The 19879-nt window shown below is 37.0% G+C and overlaps 1 protein-coding gene across 1 annotated transcript in view; it reads left to right on the forward strand.

Moving 5' to 3' along the window:
- rims4 (regulating synaptic membrane exocytosis 4) overlaps positions 1–19879 on the forward strand; it is a 45671-nt gene that overhangs the window by 8181 nt on the left and 17611 nt on the right. Inside the window, exon 2 of the mRNA XM_015032244.1 lies at positions 14088–14232. Within this exon, the coding sequence (XP_014887730.1) occupies positions 14088–14232 (145 nt within the window). The remainder of the gene's footprint in view (positions 1–14087; positions 14233–19879) is intronic.

Consider the following 19879-nt stretch of genomic DNA (forward strand, 5'->3'; position numbering starts at 1 on the left):
GCTTGGAAAGGAGGTCTACTCTATAGGGAGAAGGAGGAAGAGGAGGAGGAGGAGGAGGAGGAGGAAATGGGGGTAAAGAGGAGCTGCAGGTGTTCATTTGTTACATTGAGCAGGTACGGCAGCCAGGAGGGCATTTTTCACTGTGTTGTAGTTTAATCCAGGAACAGCAGCTGTGCTTGTTTCCCACCATGAACTCCAAACGCAGCAGTGCACATCAGCGACTCCACTTTCCACTGAGACGTTCCACTTCCTCACCCAGACGTTAAAATATACACCACAGAGAGCAGGGGGCAGATTCAAGTCCTTCCCACTGTACGCTGCTTACAGCTACAGAAACATGAGATATGGGTTATTTAACATGGAATATTTTTTCTTCGAATGTTTTTAATGGCTCATCAGAAAACATTGAGCACTACGTGCTAAACCTACCTGAAATTTATTTAAGAGGAAGTATTATGTGTTTTGCAGGGACAGTGTGTACATTTTATACCATAATTAAGTAACCATCTTATCTTCAGTTGTTATAAAAATGATATATTTGACTCAAAATAAATTTGCTGATGTAACACCTTGAAATTGGGGCTCTGTCTCTTTAAGAAGCTCCTGTTCTTTCTGAATCTCCAGCTTCAGGAAGTTATCCCAACATGGCTCCTCTGTTAACGAAGACTTTAACTGTCCCTCATGTTTCTGGATACGACTGAGCTCAAAGAAATAAACCCAGTTTAGTCAAAGGTTTGGAAAAATTTGAGTTATTTTTGATTTAACAAGCTCCAGTGACCTCTGCGCTGGTCAGAGAGACTTAAGACCTGGTTTAAATAAAAACCAAGAGTGTTCCCTTTAATACGATACCAAACACTACAACTGGACATGCATCAGAATCAAAAAGCAGAATTTGTCCAAAGGGATTGTTAACCTTCTGAGCTGAGGACCTGTTTGCATCCTGATGTGAGATTATGCAGATATGATTACAGACATGAAAGACTGAATAATCCTACGAGCAGGAAGCAGCAGCGTAAAACATAAAGCAGAAGTGAAACTGACACAAGCTTTAACGGGAGACAAAACCGAACAAAAGTATCCGTGAGATTCCTCTTTAAAAGTGCAATTAGAAAATGATTCACTTAGTGGCACAGCTGGTGGAGAGCCGGGCTTTGTGTGGCCGTGACAGGAAGAAAACGTGAATATGTTGATCCGACATCCACATCCCATTGTCTCTGATGACAGCTTAAATCCTGTCCTTCTGCTTCAGCACACAACGTTGCTCTGGTTTGTCCTTTAGAGGTGAAACAGAAATATTAGTCAAGAGTAGATCTAGATGATTTGACCCATTGTTCCTGGTCTTTGTCTTTTTTCCGTCTTCTCATCGGGATCTTCTCTCCCTCTTTCTTCTGTAAACTCACTGATAAACATCGTCTCTGTTTTCTGATCTGACTGCTGATGATCTTTGCTCTTTTATCTGTTATTTTTTTCAGTCTTCAGGGTTTGACCTGCTGAATTAATCAATCAATGACATCAAATTACTTCATTGAAACGGAACAATAAAAAAAATGGATCTTCATTCAAAATAATGACATTTTCATGAATTCAGGTTCACTTTTTGTTCCATCCATAACCGTCGCCTCACTTTGTTGAAACTATATGAACAATGTGACATTGTTATTAAAATGTGGAAGAGGAAACTTTCAATGTTTCAGCTTTGGATAAATTGATGCGGATCATGGGTAACGAAAAATGTTTTACTTTTTTGGTATTTTTTCTGGTCCATAAAAAATTTAACAAAAACAAGCATCCAGTTCATTTTTGTTCATTTTCTTTTAATTCAAACATAAAATGTAGCAAATGTTGATCATAAAATACATGAACAGTACATCTTCTGATGTAGGTATAAACTGAATGTCCATATTTATGTCCATGACCTTTCAGGGATTGTAAAGAAATTAAACTTTTCCACATTTTGTCTTGTTAAAACTCTGGGATCACTCGAAGTTCATGCAAAGATTTGAAATGGGTTTAAATGGAAGATGATTTCAAATAAAAAACAGAAAAACGTAGCATTAAAAAGATTTAAGTTTGTCTTCACTTCCTTTAACTGGAGGAGCCTGAAAGCAGTTTAACCTGAAACTATTCACCTCAACAAATTTAGATTTAAAAATATTCTCAACATTGGTAGAAATGACACAAAGAAAATTTTCAGAGTTGATTCAAATAAACTTTACACTGTGTGAGTGTAGTTCACTAATAATGAACACTTAATATTTACCTTATTGAATATGAAGGAATCAAACTATCTGGATGTGATTATTTACTAAGTAAATAATTAATATCTACAGCCCTCACATCTCTGGCCTACAAGCAATAAACCTGGAATTTATTTATTTGTTTTTATATTTCATACAATACTGTTTCAGTATTTCTATATTCACTTGTATTTTTTTGTATATATAGATTTTTATATTGGTTCTGCTCTGTCCTCTGTACTGCTGTAACAATGTAAATTTCCCCACTGCGGGATTAATAAAGGAATATGTTATCTTGAACAGCAGAAGTTTGTATTTTTCAGCAGCTCTACCACGAGGAATAAATAAATAAATAAATAAATAAATAAATAAATAAATAAATAAATAAATACATTCACCTGGCAGGTCTGGCCAGTGGATGGTAGCCGGCTGCATTATGGGCCGTATGGCTGAGCAAAAACATGGGAAAACAGAAGGGAGTAAATTTTCTGAAAGGTTTTTCTCTCATAAATCCTGACAGTTGGCTTTTTGTTTTTAAATGCATTTATTTAAAGCAGATGGATATGGGCTGGAAATTATGGTGGGAATGTGTAAATATTCAGCGCACCATATGACATTTTTTTAATTTAATCTTTTATGAAATCTGTTACTTTAGTGGAATAGCTTAAAGGGGAGCATTTAGAAAGTGTTTGTATTATTTTATTTATGCATTTTTAAGCACATCTAAACTGAAGATTCCTGGAAAAGTAACATTGTGTTTTAAATTTACCTTAATTGATCATAAGTTTATCATATAACACAGGGACGTCCAAACCTGGAACAAAATCGTTCATTCAGAAAAACTCACAGCTTAACAAAAATAAAGAAAACTAAAATCAAGCAAATAAAATAGATTTTTTTGTGTTTTTATTGTAGAAAAGTAAAGTTATCTGAAAGTCAGTAAAATCTCTTAATAAACATGGTTCTATTATTATAATATTTTGGTTATAGAAAGACAATCGTTTTTTTTTCCCATTATGAGGAAATGATGTTGGTAATAATTTCACCCTGATATTAAAATAAAAAGTCAGCAAATCATTCTCAACCTGCTGTTGGGGGGCCGCACCAACTCAGTCCAAGGACCACAAACGGCCCCCGGGCCGCACGTTGGACTCCCTGATGTAACGCCTCTTCTGGAAGAAAACAAAATCTTCCAGGCTTGATTGGTACCAGTTACTTCAACCTGGATAACGAATACAGACGAGTTCAATCCCCAGAGACGGTGCGGACCGGCTGCTGGTAAAATGGCTCAGAACATTTCAGGTTCTGTTGGTTCCCGTCTGAACTGGACTCATCGCTGTAGCATAAAGATGCTGTTTGCTTTGATAAGATCCTGGATTCATGAGGTTTAGATATTAAGCACACATTAGATTTTGTGCTTAAAGCTGTCATTAAAAACACCAGCAATCCTCTTTTTCAGACGCTGTTCATTAGATTCAGTGTCTGGAAGTAACTAAATATTATCTGTGGTGTCATCAAGCCTTATTAACGAAGCTAATTGAATCTGATGCTGCTCTAATTTGCTGACTTCACCTCCCATGTGTTCAGACATCAGAATATTTCGGTTTTACCAGAACTGTGACATTCAGCATGATACTAAAATCATCTCCTGTTAAACACCTTATTTGCAGAAACAAGGTGCATTAGCCGCTGTGGCGGAGCTCCTTCCAAATGACGGGCCGTGATGTGAGCGTTTCTCTGAAGCAGGGAGGCATAAAGCTGATGGCTGAGCTGTAAAAGAAACACTTTCCTCCTCCAGCTGTATTTTACAGCTAAATGGAGCCTGTGGTTATTCAGCAATGTGTGTCTGTTCCTCACAGAGTTTATGAGAGCTTGGAAAGCAGTCAGAGGCATAACATTTGCTGTCATTATGTAGCTTAAAGATACAAACACTAAATCTGATATTGACTTGAGAGATTCCTCCATTTTCTGCACAGCTGGTTGTTTAAAACTCTTCACAGTTTAATGCGACCTTGTCTTGGACTAAACAACAACAAAACCAATTCAGCTTCCTTCAGATAACTTGTGTTTCAGTGTCTGTTGATAATTTACCTTCTCTGGAAAACTTGGAGTTGGAGGAAATCTAATGTTTTGTGTAAATCATGCAGCTTTTTCTTTTCACCTCATGGGAGAATAACCTCTGGATGCAAATTATATTCTGTTTGAAAAAAGAAACTATGCAACTTTGAAACATCTGGGAGTACAATTCAAATGAGTTTTCCTTTTTCCAGTGGCTCCTCACTATAAGGCTACTGTTTTTCTCTTATGTCCACACGCAAAGCATCCTGTACTTCTTGTTTTAAAGAAGCTATTAGAAGATTATTTTTTTTATCAGCAGATTCCCTGATTATGGGTTTAAATAAAGAAAAAGTTAACATTAAAATAAATTGATATTGGTTTTTTCTGAAGTTTTGTAAATCAGTTCAGTGATGTCACTGACAGGATATGTGAATATTTTCAGATTTTCCACCTGAAAACATCCATTATTTTTGTACACATCGTATTTTAAAGATTCATAGATCGTGGAGTTTTTAAAATCTGTTAAAATGTCCTTTTGTAGCTCCTGACTGCATATTGTTTGCACAACAATGAGATCAGGTGTGTGCACATCTGATCTAAGATGTTAAATTTATTTCACCTGCTAAAGTGTTTTAATCAGTAAAACAATCTAATTTTTGCTAACAGTTTAGAAAGTCATAAAACACTGGAGCATGCTGATTATTCACTTTTTGTTTTATCTCTCCAGGTTCTGTTGACATGATATCAGGTTTTCTTCTTGTATAGCAGGAGAAAATATGAGCTTCAATTTTATGTCCAAATAAATGAAATCTCATAGACTTTCACATCCTGTTCTCCGTTTCACCTTCTTTTTCCTCCTTCACTTCGTTGTTTAAAGCCACCAACTTAAGATGAGTTAAAAAGCAGCCAGCCTGCTGCAGAGGTTCGTTCTCTCAGGGAAGATGAATTTTGGCTCAGATGGAATATAAAGATCAGTTAATCAGTTTGTTAAATTGCCCCAGTGACAGAACATTTAATGTTCAGAAGAGCAGAAACGTGTCATCGTTCTCTTATTATTGTGCTTATCGACGCTGTCATCCCTCTGTTCGATCTCTCTCTGTCTTCCTCTCTGCTGTCACTCAGACTCTTCCTTGTACTTATTAATTTGGGCTCCGTCTCTTTTGTGTTTTGCCATCTTGACAGGTTTTTTTCCCCCTCCTTCTCTTCCTGTTTGCTTCTGCCTTTCTCTTCTTTCTGTCAACATTTAACCGGAGATCGTATCTAAGTTTGCTTCCTCCCAGAATATGGAGTTTAGATCAAAGCAATTAGAGGATTCTGTTTTAAATATGGTTTAATGTGCTGGAGATGATGTGACATTATTCCAAATATGACCGTCAAGCTCTTCCTCTAGAAATATATTTACATTTTTTCAACTCTTTTTGGATGACCTAATAAACATTAAAAACAAAACCTGAGGCAGTGATTTAAAAAAGGAAATATGATACATTTTAATTGGAGAATTGAGATGCTACACTTAAAATGAACATTTAAAAACACTTTTATCAGAGTTTGAGATCTGAGAATCAGCAGCCGAGTTTCTATCTGTGTGTTTATTAAAGATTTTATTTTGGCTTAAAGTAATTTATGCACCAAAGTGGAGATGGAAACACTTTTGTTGCCAAACTCTTCCCCATCCAGTGGTGGATCAAAACTCAGAACTATATTAGAACATGAATAAAGACAAAGTGGAATAAATTAATTAACAGAGAGGTTTTTCAAAGGAGATTTAATATCTGATCTTTTTAATAGGCTCTTATTTGAAAGCGTGTCCCAGACAAACGTTGCAGTAATATTTATTTTGCTGATCGAAATTCTAACATTCATTTTGTTCCTGCTCTTTGCAGTCTCGTTATGGTGCAGCTGTTAGGAAAACATGATGAGGGTTAAAGTTGCTTCAGCGATTCGACTCAAACAGAGAAAACAAACTTAAACCCCAAATAATGAGAAGTCTCTCCATCTACTCAACAGAATAAATGAAATGTTTCCATCTGAACAACAGAAAGATTCATTTCTGTTCAGCTGCTTTAATGTCAAAGTAACTTGAGATGCTGCATGGAGCCACAGTTATATTAAGGAGCCAGAAAGCCTGGCACTTTACTAGTTAACACTTATTGCAGTCCAGGAAGTTCTTTGCATACAGAGTAAAACTCTGAGAACACATTTTTTGCAGAGCACTCAGCAGTGCTGTTAATTTTTTAAAACGATCTGAGAAATGCTTACCTACCCATAAGGCAATTAGCTCTACGTCTGAAACGTTCTGCTTTGTCCACCTTTTCTGCTGCCAAGAGGTTTTAACAGGCTGCTTCCTATTCATCTCCGGTCTTAGTCATCACCAGTCATCATCTGTGGCGCTTCAACCAGGAAAGTAATTTCTTTTTTTAGTGCTTCACAGGATCCTCTCCCTCAGACAAGCAACTTCTGCCAGATTTTCTCTTTCTGTAATGAGCAAATCTACCGGCTGCATTTACACGATACGTCCACTGTTAGACACTTCTGCTCTGTTCATGTCTTCTTGCTGCAAAAATATAAAATAGACCAAAGAACGTCTGGATTTCTTTCTCATAATCTGAACTAACAGATTGAGGCAGTTAAGTAAATTTAGCTCCAACAAATCTTCCCTCAGGCAGCTTTAGATGTCTGTGTCTTCTTCCTAAGCTCAGGGTGATAAATTAGGCCAAACTAAAATATATCTGCTGCTTGGAGCAGAGTTTTAACCCGACTACCACATGGAGCATCAGAGTAAAGAAGCTTTGGAGGTAAAGCAGCCTCAGGTGTGGAGGAGACCGTTTCAAAAGATGTCTTCATGACAACAACAACAAAAACACCAAACATCCATGCTTAAATCTAATCTTTTCTGCAGAGTGATCTGTCCTAGATGGTGGTGATACAGTTTCATTTGACTAAGATGTGAGTCATGAATTGATTGAAGCAAATGTCAATTATCAAAGACGTCTAGACATCACAAAACGCAGATCGGTCAAATAAAAGGTTTCTGTCTTATTGAATTACAATCTTATCTGAAGCCCAAAACTTGACTTGTGGCAAAAAGCAGTAAAATAAAAAAGGGTTTGAATGAAGACAAATCAGCAAACATGGATGTTGGTTTTAAGTTTCAAACAGCAGAGATTCAAACCTGAACCAACAGAAACTCGTCTGTTGTGACCAACAGTTCAGCTTTAGGACATTTATCCAACCAAAAGGAAATCTTTCCTGCCCTTTTTTCCTTTTGCTGAATCTACTGCAAAAGGTTTCCTAAGGTCATCCTGTACAAATAAACATCCCTAGTGTCTGGTTTTGGGTATTTAAAGTAATGATTTCTATGGAAATAAAATGTCTGATGAAGTTGTTTTGAAGTCTTAAACTTTTACTTCAGGCTGGACAGGATGCAAAGAAACGGTCAATGTTGAAATGTCAGAACTCAGCAGAAAAGACAAAGTGAACAAATAAGTTAAAGTTAGAGACACAAAAATGCAAATCTTTCTCAGAAAAACGTTGATTCTCTGCCAATAAAAATTAGATGAGCCCTAGAGAGGGGCATCAGTGAGTTTAGTTTGGAGAAATGGAAAGAATAATTGATTACATCTTTGCTAAAAATAATCAAACTTTATGAACTTTCAAGTTGAACTCCCCTCTCACTTTTCCCAATATGGCTCCTGCACATAAAAGACACAGGAAATATAATACTAAGAATTATTTTCTTTCTGATTGTAGCCATTTAAGTCATGATTTCTGTGCAGCATTTTGTTCTGAATAAGTTTATTTGTGCTTGAGCGCATAAAAAGCAGAGAGTGATCGTTATCCTTTTGTCTGCCTGGTTTCTGCGCGGTGGAGTTGGAGGAACATCGTCCCTAAATCTGACTACAGGAAACATGGAAGACACTGAATCACTGCTGGGTTTGAGATGTTCATCGTGAACTCACTCTCCTGTTTAACTGATAGTGGATAATAAATAACTTTGTCTTCATTTTCAGTTACACATCAGACAGAATAAGGATCCTATCTGAGCTGTTAAAGAGGAGATTTGTAATATTCTGATATTTAGTGCAGAAGGTGGGAATCCCATCTGGGTTCTGCTCTAAGAGGCTGAAGTCAGTGTGACACAGCTGGACACTGCAGCAGGTCATTTACTGAGAGGAGTCATCCTGCTTATCACACACACACAGACACACACACACACACACACACACACACACACACACACACACACACACACACACCCACACACACACACACACACACACACACACACACACACACACACACACACACACACACACACACACACACTTAGACGTGGTTTATGTGGGGGAAGCGAAAACAAGCAGAGGGGGGAGGCCTGCTCCTGGTGCGTTTTTCAGAGGAAGTGGCAGCTTCATATCTCTAATGATAATAATTGATAAAATCCTCCATCACAGCCCGTCAGACCTCATCGTACAAACCAAACCATCTCTGCAGCTTTGCTTGCACAGAATATCTTCTCACTCTGCCATCATTTCCATTCTCCATGTGAAGGAGGAAGTAAAAGAAACTTAATAAATGAGTTTATTAATGTTCCAGCCGCAGTACTTTTTAATTTCCTGCCTGATAAATTTGTCATGTGTAATGAAAGGAAAAGTAGAATATTGCTCAAAACTAAAAAAAAAATACATTGTAATAATATAGACCATTCCATAATAATATTAAGTATAGTTAGCTTCAAGCTAAACAGATAGCCAACTGGCTTTGAACAAAATATTTAGCTATTAGGATAAATATTTAATTTTCAAGAAAAAATATTTAAATTGAAGCTACTTTTTTAGGTAATATGCAAGTTGACTTGATAACTGGAGATGGACCATAAAAATAAAAACTGCATGAGGCAAACAGTGATGCTAATAAATAATCTCTGGCTGGTGAGGAGGCGCTGTCGTTGTTGACTGCTTTCATTTGTCCACTTCTGGTTATTGGCTAGAAAATCTGCATATTAGCTGAATGTTTAGCTAAATATTCAGGTTGAAGCTAATTATTTACCTTGTCATTTAATTTGGAGCTAAAAATTTTGCCTGCTCACTAAATATTTAGTTTTAAATGAATGACTAACGTGTTTTTCTTGTTATCACACGCTAATTATTGCTGTTAATTTTTAATTTTACAAATAGCCTCATATAAGCTAGTTGATTTATTTTAAATGAAGCATCCCATCCCGTTAAAATTATCTCTGTTTTGCTTGTCTGTCTGCAATTTAGGCCTCGATGTGTGACCTACCTTGCGAGGCGAGGTAGGTCACACCTTGTCTCGCAGTCTTCCTGTCAGTCAGTGAAGTTGGCCAGATAAGTGGAATGAATGGAGAGCGGCTATTTTAGTATCCGTTCTGATTTCATTAATGCATCTCTGCTGGGAGACAAACTAATGAGTCCTAGCTCTGTGCTTCTTCATCACAACGTTTGTGCATCACCTTCAGACATTTTTTGTGCTACATCACAGCAGGCGCTCCACATCACACGCTGTGAGCTACATTCACGGCAAATGCAGGAGACTATTTTAGATTGGAGTGGGTTTCAATTTCTTTCCTTTATTACAGCCACAGAGAGGATCAGACTCGTGGAGATTCGCTTGCTGATATGTAAATACATTTGACATTTAGGGTATTAGAGAAAATTGTTTTCACCTTTTTAAAAAATGTGATTAATCTAAAATCACATTAGATGGAAATTACACAAGGAATTATGAAATCACAGCCTTGTAAAGACACACAGAGACTGAATTGCTTTTTAACCTTTACCAGACTCTGGGAGCTGGGACAACCCAGGACTGACCTGATTGGGGGAATCAGAGCGACAAAGAGGACAGAAAACATTACGCTATAATAAGACTGCATCAGACTTACAACCCTGAACATCTGGAGAAAAATAAAACACAACAGCTGGCAGAAAGTGCTGTGGATTGGCTTTCCAAGCAGATGCAGACCAGCCAACATCTGGCCTCCTTAAGCCTGCAGATCCTTCTGTTTCAGGGTAATTGTTTAATATGAGAGAAAACATCAGCTGGACCACTATACAGAAGATAATGATGATGACAAACTGTCTTAGCAAAAGTAATAAGCATCTAAAGCAGTCTTTCTCAAACAGTGGTCAGCGGGCGCCCCCTAGTGGTCCGCAGGGTACTGCATGTGAACGGCCGTTTATTTGCCGTTTCGCTCGCTGTGCAGCTAGCTTCCCAAAGCATTGTGTTTAAAATAACGATGGATAAATGGCTTTAAATCGGGTCACTCACTAGAAAAACTGATGATGCCGGTGGAAAGAAAACAAGGCCAGGAATATTTATCTAATCACAGGAAGCGAAGCTACACCTGCTGAGAGTTTGACGTGAACGACTCGATTCCCTTTGAACGAGTCTATGCCGAGTCTCAGTTCAGCTGAACTGTTCTTCGTTTTTTATGACTTCACTTGCTTATAATGCTTTGTTCATAACTATTGTTATTGTTTATTTAATTAAAAATGATTATGTTAAATTAATTAAATAAAAAAGGACAAATGCTATTGATAGAAATTCGTGGATAATTTTAATGGTGCAGAGAGAAATTTTGTTTCTGGCAAAGCAACTCAAGTCCATTTTTCTTTTATTGGGCTTCTAAATTACAAATAGAAGCACAATAATAAACAACACTAGGTTGGAAAAAACAACTTATTTTTCCATTTCCATGTGTCTGACATCAGAATCTGTAAGTAACTCAAAATGCCCTGAGTAGACGTGTTCATGGATGAACATAGAAAACAGACTAATATTTAATTTCAGGTAGTATATGCTAGCAATACATTGTATTATTGTGGAGTAATTTCAAGTGAGTGTTTGCTAAATAAGTTAATGGTCCTCAGCCTGTTTGACAAACTGATGTAAAGCATAAGCAACATAATGTCTAAAGGTCTTTTCTTCATTGCTTGTTATTTTTATTTTTGTTTATAGAGAGAAAAGAAAAGATGAATGTCCATCCTCTATATTCCTCATCGTCCAACAAGAAAATGAGACATTCTTCCCTTTCATTGTTTATGATTCTTGGTTTCTATAATAAGTGAGAGGAGATGGTGGTTTTAGCTTCATTATTTGGGACTTCTTGAATTAACAAACAGGCTTTTTGACTGTATGAGCAAAGCCAGTCAAAAAAGCATAAAAATGCTGGCAGACGGACAGCGGCGTAGTTAAAGCTTTGCGGGTCTCATTTAGAGTCGCAGACAAACAGAACCAGCCCACAAATGTTACAAATAAGAAACCTGTCAGCCCTTTAAGCACTAATCATTTATCCTGATTGCCTGGTAAGATTGCCTTTCGCTCTGATTCTAACGGATGCTGATTTGGATTAAGGTGAACAGCGGTAATGTCCCATCAGTATCCCGAACCGGTTGCTCAAAAGCTGCTGCTATCAACCTGTAATAAGACTTATACCACACTGCTATGCTTTATGAAATTCATGTCACGGATGCGACTGAGCAATTTTGCAAAGAGTAATTTGCAAAAAAATGATGTCACTGGGTGTGAAAAGCTGGTGGAGACACAATTTAACAGACTTCCAGTTGAGCCCACAAAGTGTTGACAAACACCTGCCACAATTTGGTGATTTCTTTGTTAAAATATTTGAGAAACATGGATGCTATTGTTCAACATTTTGCACAAATTTGTATGAAAAAATGCCATTAAATTACATTAGGTGTTGTGGTTGTAACGTCACAAAATACTTTGTAAAAATATATGCGCAAATACTTTGCAAGCCGCCACAGAGCAGTTAGCAGTGAGTGACAAGAGTGAGTGAAGGTTTGCACAGGCGGCAGGTTTTAGGTTTGAACGAGGTGAAATATGTGTAGAGAGAATAAAGTGTCCGAATCTTTAAACCAGGCAATTTTAAAAGTAGTTTCAGTGCTCAGGGTTAGGATCCAGAGTACCCAAAATAATTTACTCAAAAGTAGCAACACTTCAGCATATTTTTACTCAAGTAAAATTAGCCAAGAAATTACTCAAGTCTACTTGGTAAAACAGAGCAACTGATCAAATTAATATTTAAAAATTACATCATCAGACAGACAAAAGTATAAAGTTAAATGGAAATGTTGCTATTTTAAGAACAAAATCACAATAATTCATATAAGTTACAAGAAATAAAAGAAACATTTTTCCAAATATTTTTTTTCAGTGCAAAATTTAGGAAACTTTAACAAAAACTGCAGGTGTGTGTCTGTTGAACCTTAAAACATTCAGTCGGTAGAAAATACAGACATTTTATTCAAGTAAGAGTCGAAATACTTTATAATAAAATGATGCAAGTAAAAGTAAAAAGTACAGGTTAGTGAAAACACTCCTAAAAGTATAGCTTTTTACTTAAGTAAATGTAACTATAGTTACTTTCAAACTCTGACTAAATCTTTACAAACTGACCTTAAACCCTGAAGGTCTGATTCATCGGTGGATAGAAACCATCTGGGCTTCTTGATTACGCCTGAATTTATTTATTTTTCTTTCCTATTGATGTAAAAATAAATCTGCTGTTAAACCTCAGCTACAGCAGTTAAAATTAAAAGTCTTCATCAGTGAGTTTCTTCATCAGTATTCACAGAATGTGTTTGTGTTCAACCACAACAACTAAATAAATATTAAAAAGCAATGTTCAGGGTTTTCTTTCGGTGGGATAAATCACAGTATCTGTCATTCACCAGGGCAAACAGGAAGAACATGACATTTGGAAAAGATAAAAACCCAGAAAGTCACGACATTCTGATGGAAATCTGTGTTTTTCTGTCATCTAACAGAAATAGGAAGAGCAGTTAGTCTTTAAAACTCCTGTAACTGACTTTACTCAGTAATGTTTGTCTAACTCTGGTCTCTGGTCCAACTCTGAGCTTAACGGATGATACAGAAACAGTCGGAGAGCTGAAGCAGTAACCCAAATCTGCCAAAGTGCCGTCCCACAAGAACGTGATAGAAATAGCTCCATTCTAGGTCACTCTTTAATAATTGCAGAAGTAACTTCTTAACTCGGCGCTTCATTCTCGCTGTGTGTACTAAACTTCTTAAATCGTTCTTTGAGATTTGTTTGGTGTCTCTTGAACGTTTTGAAACCAAACCTAACCTCGGGTTCCCTCACCTTTATAACCAAAAAGACGCTACCATCATGTCAGGTCTAAGTTGAGAACTTCGTAATCTTTTTCTCTGCAAATTTCCTTTCGGCCAGAGAAATGGCCAGTAAAGTCAGCCGCTCATTGATTTTCTCTCTGCTTTGCAACAAGATGTACTGTCCTGATCTCAAGAGGGACTGAATCCCTTCGTCCTTTCTTTCCAGATCAGGTCACAGCAGAGTAAACACACGGACGGATGCAGGAAAATAAATCCTCAACACTGCAAAAACAAAATCTTAGCAAGTAATTTTGGTCTAGTTTCTACTGCAAATATCTTAGTTCACTTGAACAAAACTAACTGGAGTTTGTTTTTAGTCAATAATTCCTTCATGTTGATGAGAAAGTTGTAGTTCCACTAGCAGATTATTTAACTTGTAACAAGATATTTTCCCAGTGTCATAAATGAAATATTCTGCCAATTGAACAAGTACTTTTTCATCTATATTGAGAAAAAAGCTCTTGTATGTTGCTGAAAAGTTACTTGCACCAGAAAATAGACCAAAGTACTTGGTGAGATTTTGTGTATTTTCAGAGAACGCAGCGTTTTCTCCTGCAATCTCCAAACTCTGAGTTTAAATGTGAAGTTAATTCATCTGTGTCTGGTTTCCTGCAGTGGACACCGATGGCAGGAAGTTGAAGGGAGGCATCCAGAGGAGCACGGAGACGGGTTTGGCGGTGGAGATGCCGAGTCGGACCGTCCGCCAGGCCAGCCATGAATCCATAGAGGACAGCATGAACAGCTACGGCTCCGAGGGGAAGTGAGTAACCACAGGCCGTCTGGCCAAAAGGGAAAACAGCTGCAACACTAAATGTCTTTTAAAATCCTTTATTTAAAAACTGGTCATTCTTATAACTGGACTTAAGTGTTTTTGATAAGCAGTTCTCAGTCTTTGTCAAATCTGGTACTGAAACTGTTTTGTTCATGGAGCTAAAATAACTCAGAATTTCCTGTAAATCTGACATTATCTCAGACATAAAGCTGTTTTTTCACTGACAAAGTGATGAAAACTTTCCATCATGTAGATGAGAAGCTGCTTGTCTAACTGCTGTCAGGTGTTTCTGGAAATATAACTTTTCTTCAGTAGATGAGCATCCAGTGAGCCAGGTTCTGCTGCAGGTTTCCTCCTGTTAACGGGGAGTTTTTCCTCTCCACTGTCGCTCAGTGCATCCTCAGCCAGAGGGATTGCTGTAAAGTCAACAGCTCACTTGTTCAATGTCTCTACAGAATCATTCTGCTGATTTTCTTCATTTTTTATGGGGTTTCAACAGTAAACAGAACTGGACTGTTTGATTTTAATCTGTAAGATTAGACTGAATTTCACTTTTCTGAGACATGTTGTAAATTCAAATAAATTTAATTTAATAAATTATTTTTAATACACTTTTCCATTTCTAAAGCACATACTGCATGACATGCTCTGTGGGTTTAGAACAACAAAAACAAAGTCAATATTTGGAAAACATTTTAAAAACATTTTTCCGTAATTCTACTTATTGTTTACATGAAGTCTAGATTTGAATCAAAAGGAGATGAATTACAGAGTTTATTCTGCAAGAGAACGTGATGACAGACTAATGTAAACTGAATATAATGTAAATTTCATTTTACTTTTCAACAAAGATAACTGGAGCGCTAATTTCATAATTTATTGCTGTGACAATGTCACAGAAAGTTGTTAGCACATTATAATAATCATATCCATCCTGCTTAAAAAGTTCATCATTTTTGTTGTGGGTGTTCATTTCATAATTAGATTACACACAGCCTTTTCATTGTTGACTAATTTTGATAAAGTGATTTTGGAGCCAGTTTATCTTTTGAATGAACCTGAAATAAATAAAGAAACCTGCAGCTTCGTGACCACTGGGTTTCCACAAACTCCACAGAAACAATTAGAGAATTATTTTGTCTTTTAAAGGTTAGAGCTGATTTCCAAGTGTTGTGTATGTTGGTTCCTTTCATCCGTCTGAGGAAGATGAGTAATAACAGCATAGTACTACTACACATACAGACACATGGCCACATGCAGAGCTCTGCCAACCTGGATACCGGCTCCAGTTTCAACAGTTACATAACGAGGCAGACAGACCGGCTGATGCGAGCGTCATGGTGTCAACAGAAACATGGGCTGCTGGGAAGCACAAGTAGAGAGACTGAAAGTCTGTCTGAATCCACATTACCTTACACAAATTTACAGAAGAGGCTAAGTTTGTGCTGCACAATGAAAGAAAAATGCCGTGATGATGTGAAAATCCTAATGCGTTTATTTTGGAACGTCGTCACCAAGTTCCTCTGTTCATCAAAGGTCTGGATGTGGAGAAAAACAGAATGATTTGTATAAATACCACATCAAACTGACCATAATTAGAAAAATGTCATTTTTCATCATGCAAACAATTTGAAACAGAACAAGGAGACAGCCGAGGCGCAGAGAGGAGAAAAACTGAATCTGAGTAATCAGTCTGAGCCTGTTTGACTCAAAGCTGTGTAAACTATTCCTCAAATTCAAGTTTCTATGATTATCTTGCAACATCTCCCTTCATATCATATCATAAATGACTGCTGAGCTTCGATAAAGGAGCAGAAAGTCACTGCTGTAATGTAGTATTATCTATACATGGAGAATAGAAATAAAAATACAGATTTATAAAGAAAAAATGTGATATTTTAATTTTCCCTTTAAGATATTACAGAAAAAAGTAGATTTTTGCAAACTGAAGTCTAGAAATGTGTAAGAATGGCCACATTTCACTTTTTATTTACTTACGTTTTTATAATTAACCCCACAGAAAAATGGCAGCTCAAACTGTTAGTGATGCAGCAGTTTATGCTACTTACAGCTAACTCAGTCAGGTGACCCAGACTTTTATTCAACATCTTCCCCGTCACTCTGCTGTATGAGAGTCTTCTGGAGCCACACAGGCATTCAGACTGTCGGAGTTTAAACAGAAAACTTTATGAATGAGAATGAAATGGGTTTAGTTTGGGTTGTGTTCAGAATCAGACACTGATTGGCTCCTTACAAATGATTTGAATCAACTCAAAACAGTTTATACTGAAAAACACTTTAATGTGAAAGAGAGGCAGGTATGGAAATCATCACCTTCTGGTGTTAGTAATGATTACCTGTAAAGAGAATCACCATGGAAGAACATCCAGGTTCAGTGATGAAGCATCTCAAAGATGATGTTTAAAGATTCAGACCAATGGATGGGAAAGTTCAGGAAAACTTAAAAGAATGAAAAACACACAAGTAACAGCAGCCAGATGGAGTTGTGTAACTCATTACTGTACAAATTTATATACTTTCTTAATAAAACCCTTTTCAAATTTAGAAGTTTTTTAGTATATAAATAAATAAAATCAAACTCCAAAGCAACAAAACACTAGAACAACATGGAGGAACAACGTATGACTGATGAAATTAAATGTAACTTTTATGAATACCAATTTCTGCAAAATCTGCAGGATGGTTTTGATCTCATTGTCATTTTTCAATAGAAAAAAAACTTTTAAAAATAAAGCTAAAGGCACCAGCTGTAATAAAAATAACTTTATGTATAAAATAAGTGATTCATATCTGAGCAGCGTTGTGACAATGAATCATTTCCGTCAGCCGTTTGGCTCAGCATGCTGATTGGAAAGCTCTGTGCATGGACACATCCTGCAATGAATAAGCACTTTGTCAGCTAACACCATCCAATCACATTTATGGGCTTATTGATTAATGATTGGGGTATTTTAGTGTGTGTGCTGCTGATGGCGGCGATGAAGCTAAAACTGAAAGGTGGAAACTGACTGAGCTCCAGGAGGATCTGGCCTAAAAACAAAGCAGCTCATGATAAGGTATGGTGGAGGATCTATGATGCTGAGGGCCTGTTTCTCTAACAAAAGGAACGTCGTTACACAATATGGCATGGCAAACTTTTTAAAATAGCAGAATATTTTAAAATAAAAGTCTGGAAGCCTCTCATGTTTTGGTTGACAAACGATCCAATGCAGAACAGACTGAAGGAAAAATGAATATTTTTAATAGAGAATACAGCATCATGATCCATGTTTCTGTGTATTTATTTTAGTTTTCTGTGTTCAGTTCCTTCCTGTGAGTCTCTGTCCACCTGTTGTCTTTGTCTCTTGTTGGGTCCTTGTCTAAGTTTGTCTTATGTCAATTGCTGTCTACACTCTCCAGTGGAACTGCCAAGTCCTGGTTTGTGTTTGCTCGCATGTTAGTCCTGTTAGTCAGTTGCTACCGGCAGTTTAGCTGTGTGCTTGTCTCCTGCTGTGCTGCCTGTCTTGGACTGTTTCCCTGAGCAAATAACCATTAAACCATCATATTCTTCATTTTCCCTGGATCCAAGTGTCATCTCCTCACCATCAACCACCACCCTTTATGACATAAAGAAGTTAATTTATAGGGAGGAAAACCTCAGGAAAGCAGGTCCAGAAACAGGGTAAGATAAGAATCCAGGATCAAACGCTAGCTGCATTTCTATTCATCACAAAACGGTTTTCTACAAAAGTTTTTGTTCTAGGATAAGTTTTTTTTCCTGCTGTATCAAAATTAGTGTAATTCACAAAACTGCAGTGAAAGGATTATCTCTTAATAAAATAATTGTCCAAAAACATTTGAGCAGATCAATACAGAAATGGTTCAGCATAGTTCCAATAACTGAATATGAGAAAAATTAAAGTTTTCAGATTAAATGCTTTTTTTTAGTGTTTCAGTTTGAAATGTTGCTGCTGCAATAAAGATACACTTATTTTTTAAAATATTTTTTTAAATGTCTTTATTTGTGGCTGCAGCTAAATCAACAACAATAATAAGTCTGTTGACATTAATGAATCAGACAGAATAAAGAGGAAAGTGACCAGAACAGAGAAGGTCTCGTTAATGTCGTCCATTTTGAGTTGCTCTGTCGTAACGAACCAACCAGCAGCAGAGAGTCCCATTAGGTCTGAAATGCCGTTTTTGGGGTGTGTTGTTTGTTTACAGCATGAGGTTTGCATCGAACATCAGATTGTGTGAAACAGCAGCGTAATCCCCAGATGTGCTCCACACACACACGTAATAATCTGAAGCTCAGGATTTTATCACCCTCTAATACCCGGGCGACCAGCGCTGCCTGACTCACTGCATGCCAAACCATATTTTCACGGCTCCAGAAAGGATATTTCAGCTGTTTAAAATCTGCAGGTCAAGTTTTAAACTGCATCGTGGATCTGTTAAATTCTGTTAAGGTTGTATAAAACCCCACTGACACTGTTTACAATTTTAAAGAGGATTCATGATTATCACAGCTATTCATGATGATTTGATGTTTCAAAGGTGAATATATAATTCCAGTTATTTGCTGCCATTTTGTATTGGATGTAAAAGATTTGCTTTAGGGATAGTTATAGAGGAAAATATGGTGTAAAAGGAAGGTTTATAAAGGGAAACAGAGACAGGCTGATGAGACGGAACAATCTGAGAGGGAGATAAATACGAGGTGCACATTAAGTCGGTTCCTGTTTGAGCGTTTGGTCAAAAGGCCACTTGGCTTTAACAATGCCAAACTCACAGGAGCAAAATTGATCCACATCTTTGGACATAGTTCTGACTAATGGTGCCTCTAAACGGGTTCGGTTTATGATATTCCACAGAGATCGGCCTATTGTGTGTCACCAGTAAATATACGTTGAAGGAGTTTAGTTAAAATGCAAACCAGTTAAAAAGAACAACCAGGGAAGCCACTCTTTGACAGCTGCTGCAGAAACACAGTGAATATTTTCACAGTTATCAGTTTCAGTCCATATCTTAAGGAATGTGTGCACAATAACGGCATTATCTTTAGTACCGTATCCATAAACAATAAAAGTCTGCAGCATTTTTTATTACCCGTTTTAAAAATCATTTTATTCAACACTTTCAGCGTTTCCTCAACTTGTTCTTATGTGGCTTTTTGTAGTTATTTAACTGTTTATTATTGATTTTAATTAGTTTCTGTCTAAAGTGTAATGTGATGGCACTGCAGTACCTGAAAGAGAAATTAAATTTTTCTGACTTGTTTTTGTCTTTTAGCTTTACTTTGTAACATTTTCCTTACTGGTATTTTGTATTAAGCTGTCATCCAAATCTATGAAATGAGACGACAGTCACTGCACTGCATGTGGTTTATTTTATTTTACATTTGATCATTTATGGATTAAGAAACAGGAAGAGTAAATCCAGATTCTGTTCTTGACTCAACATTTCCTGCTGGGTCTTTGTTCTGCTTCAGTGTTTTGTTTTGTTCTATTTCTACACTCTGTAGTTTTCACATAAAAGATGAGCCAGAGATTTGCTGTGGTCTGCTGACCACAGAACACACACACACACACACACACACACACACACACACACACACCCACGCACACACACGCAC

Source organism: Poecilia latipinna, unplaced genomic scaffold (assembly GCF_001443285.1).
Source record: "Poecilia latipinna isolate Pla-1442-1.1 unplaced genomic scaffold, P_latipinna-1.0 Scaffold235, whole genome shotgun sequence".
Lineage (NCBI taxonomy): Eukaryota > Metazoa > Chordata > Actinopteri > Cyprinodontiformes > Poeciliidae > Poecilia > Poecilia latipinna.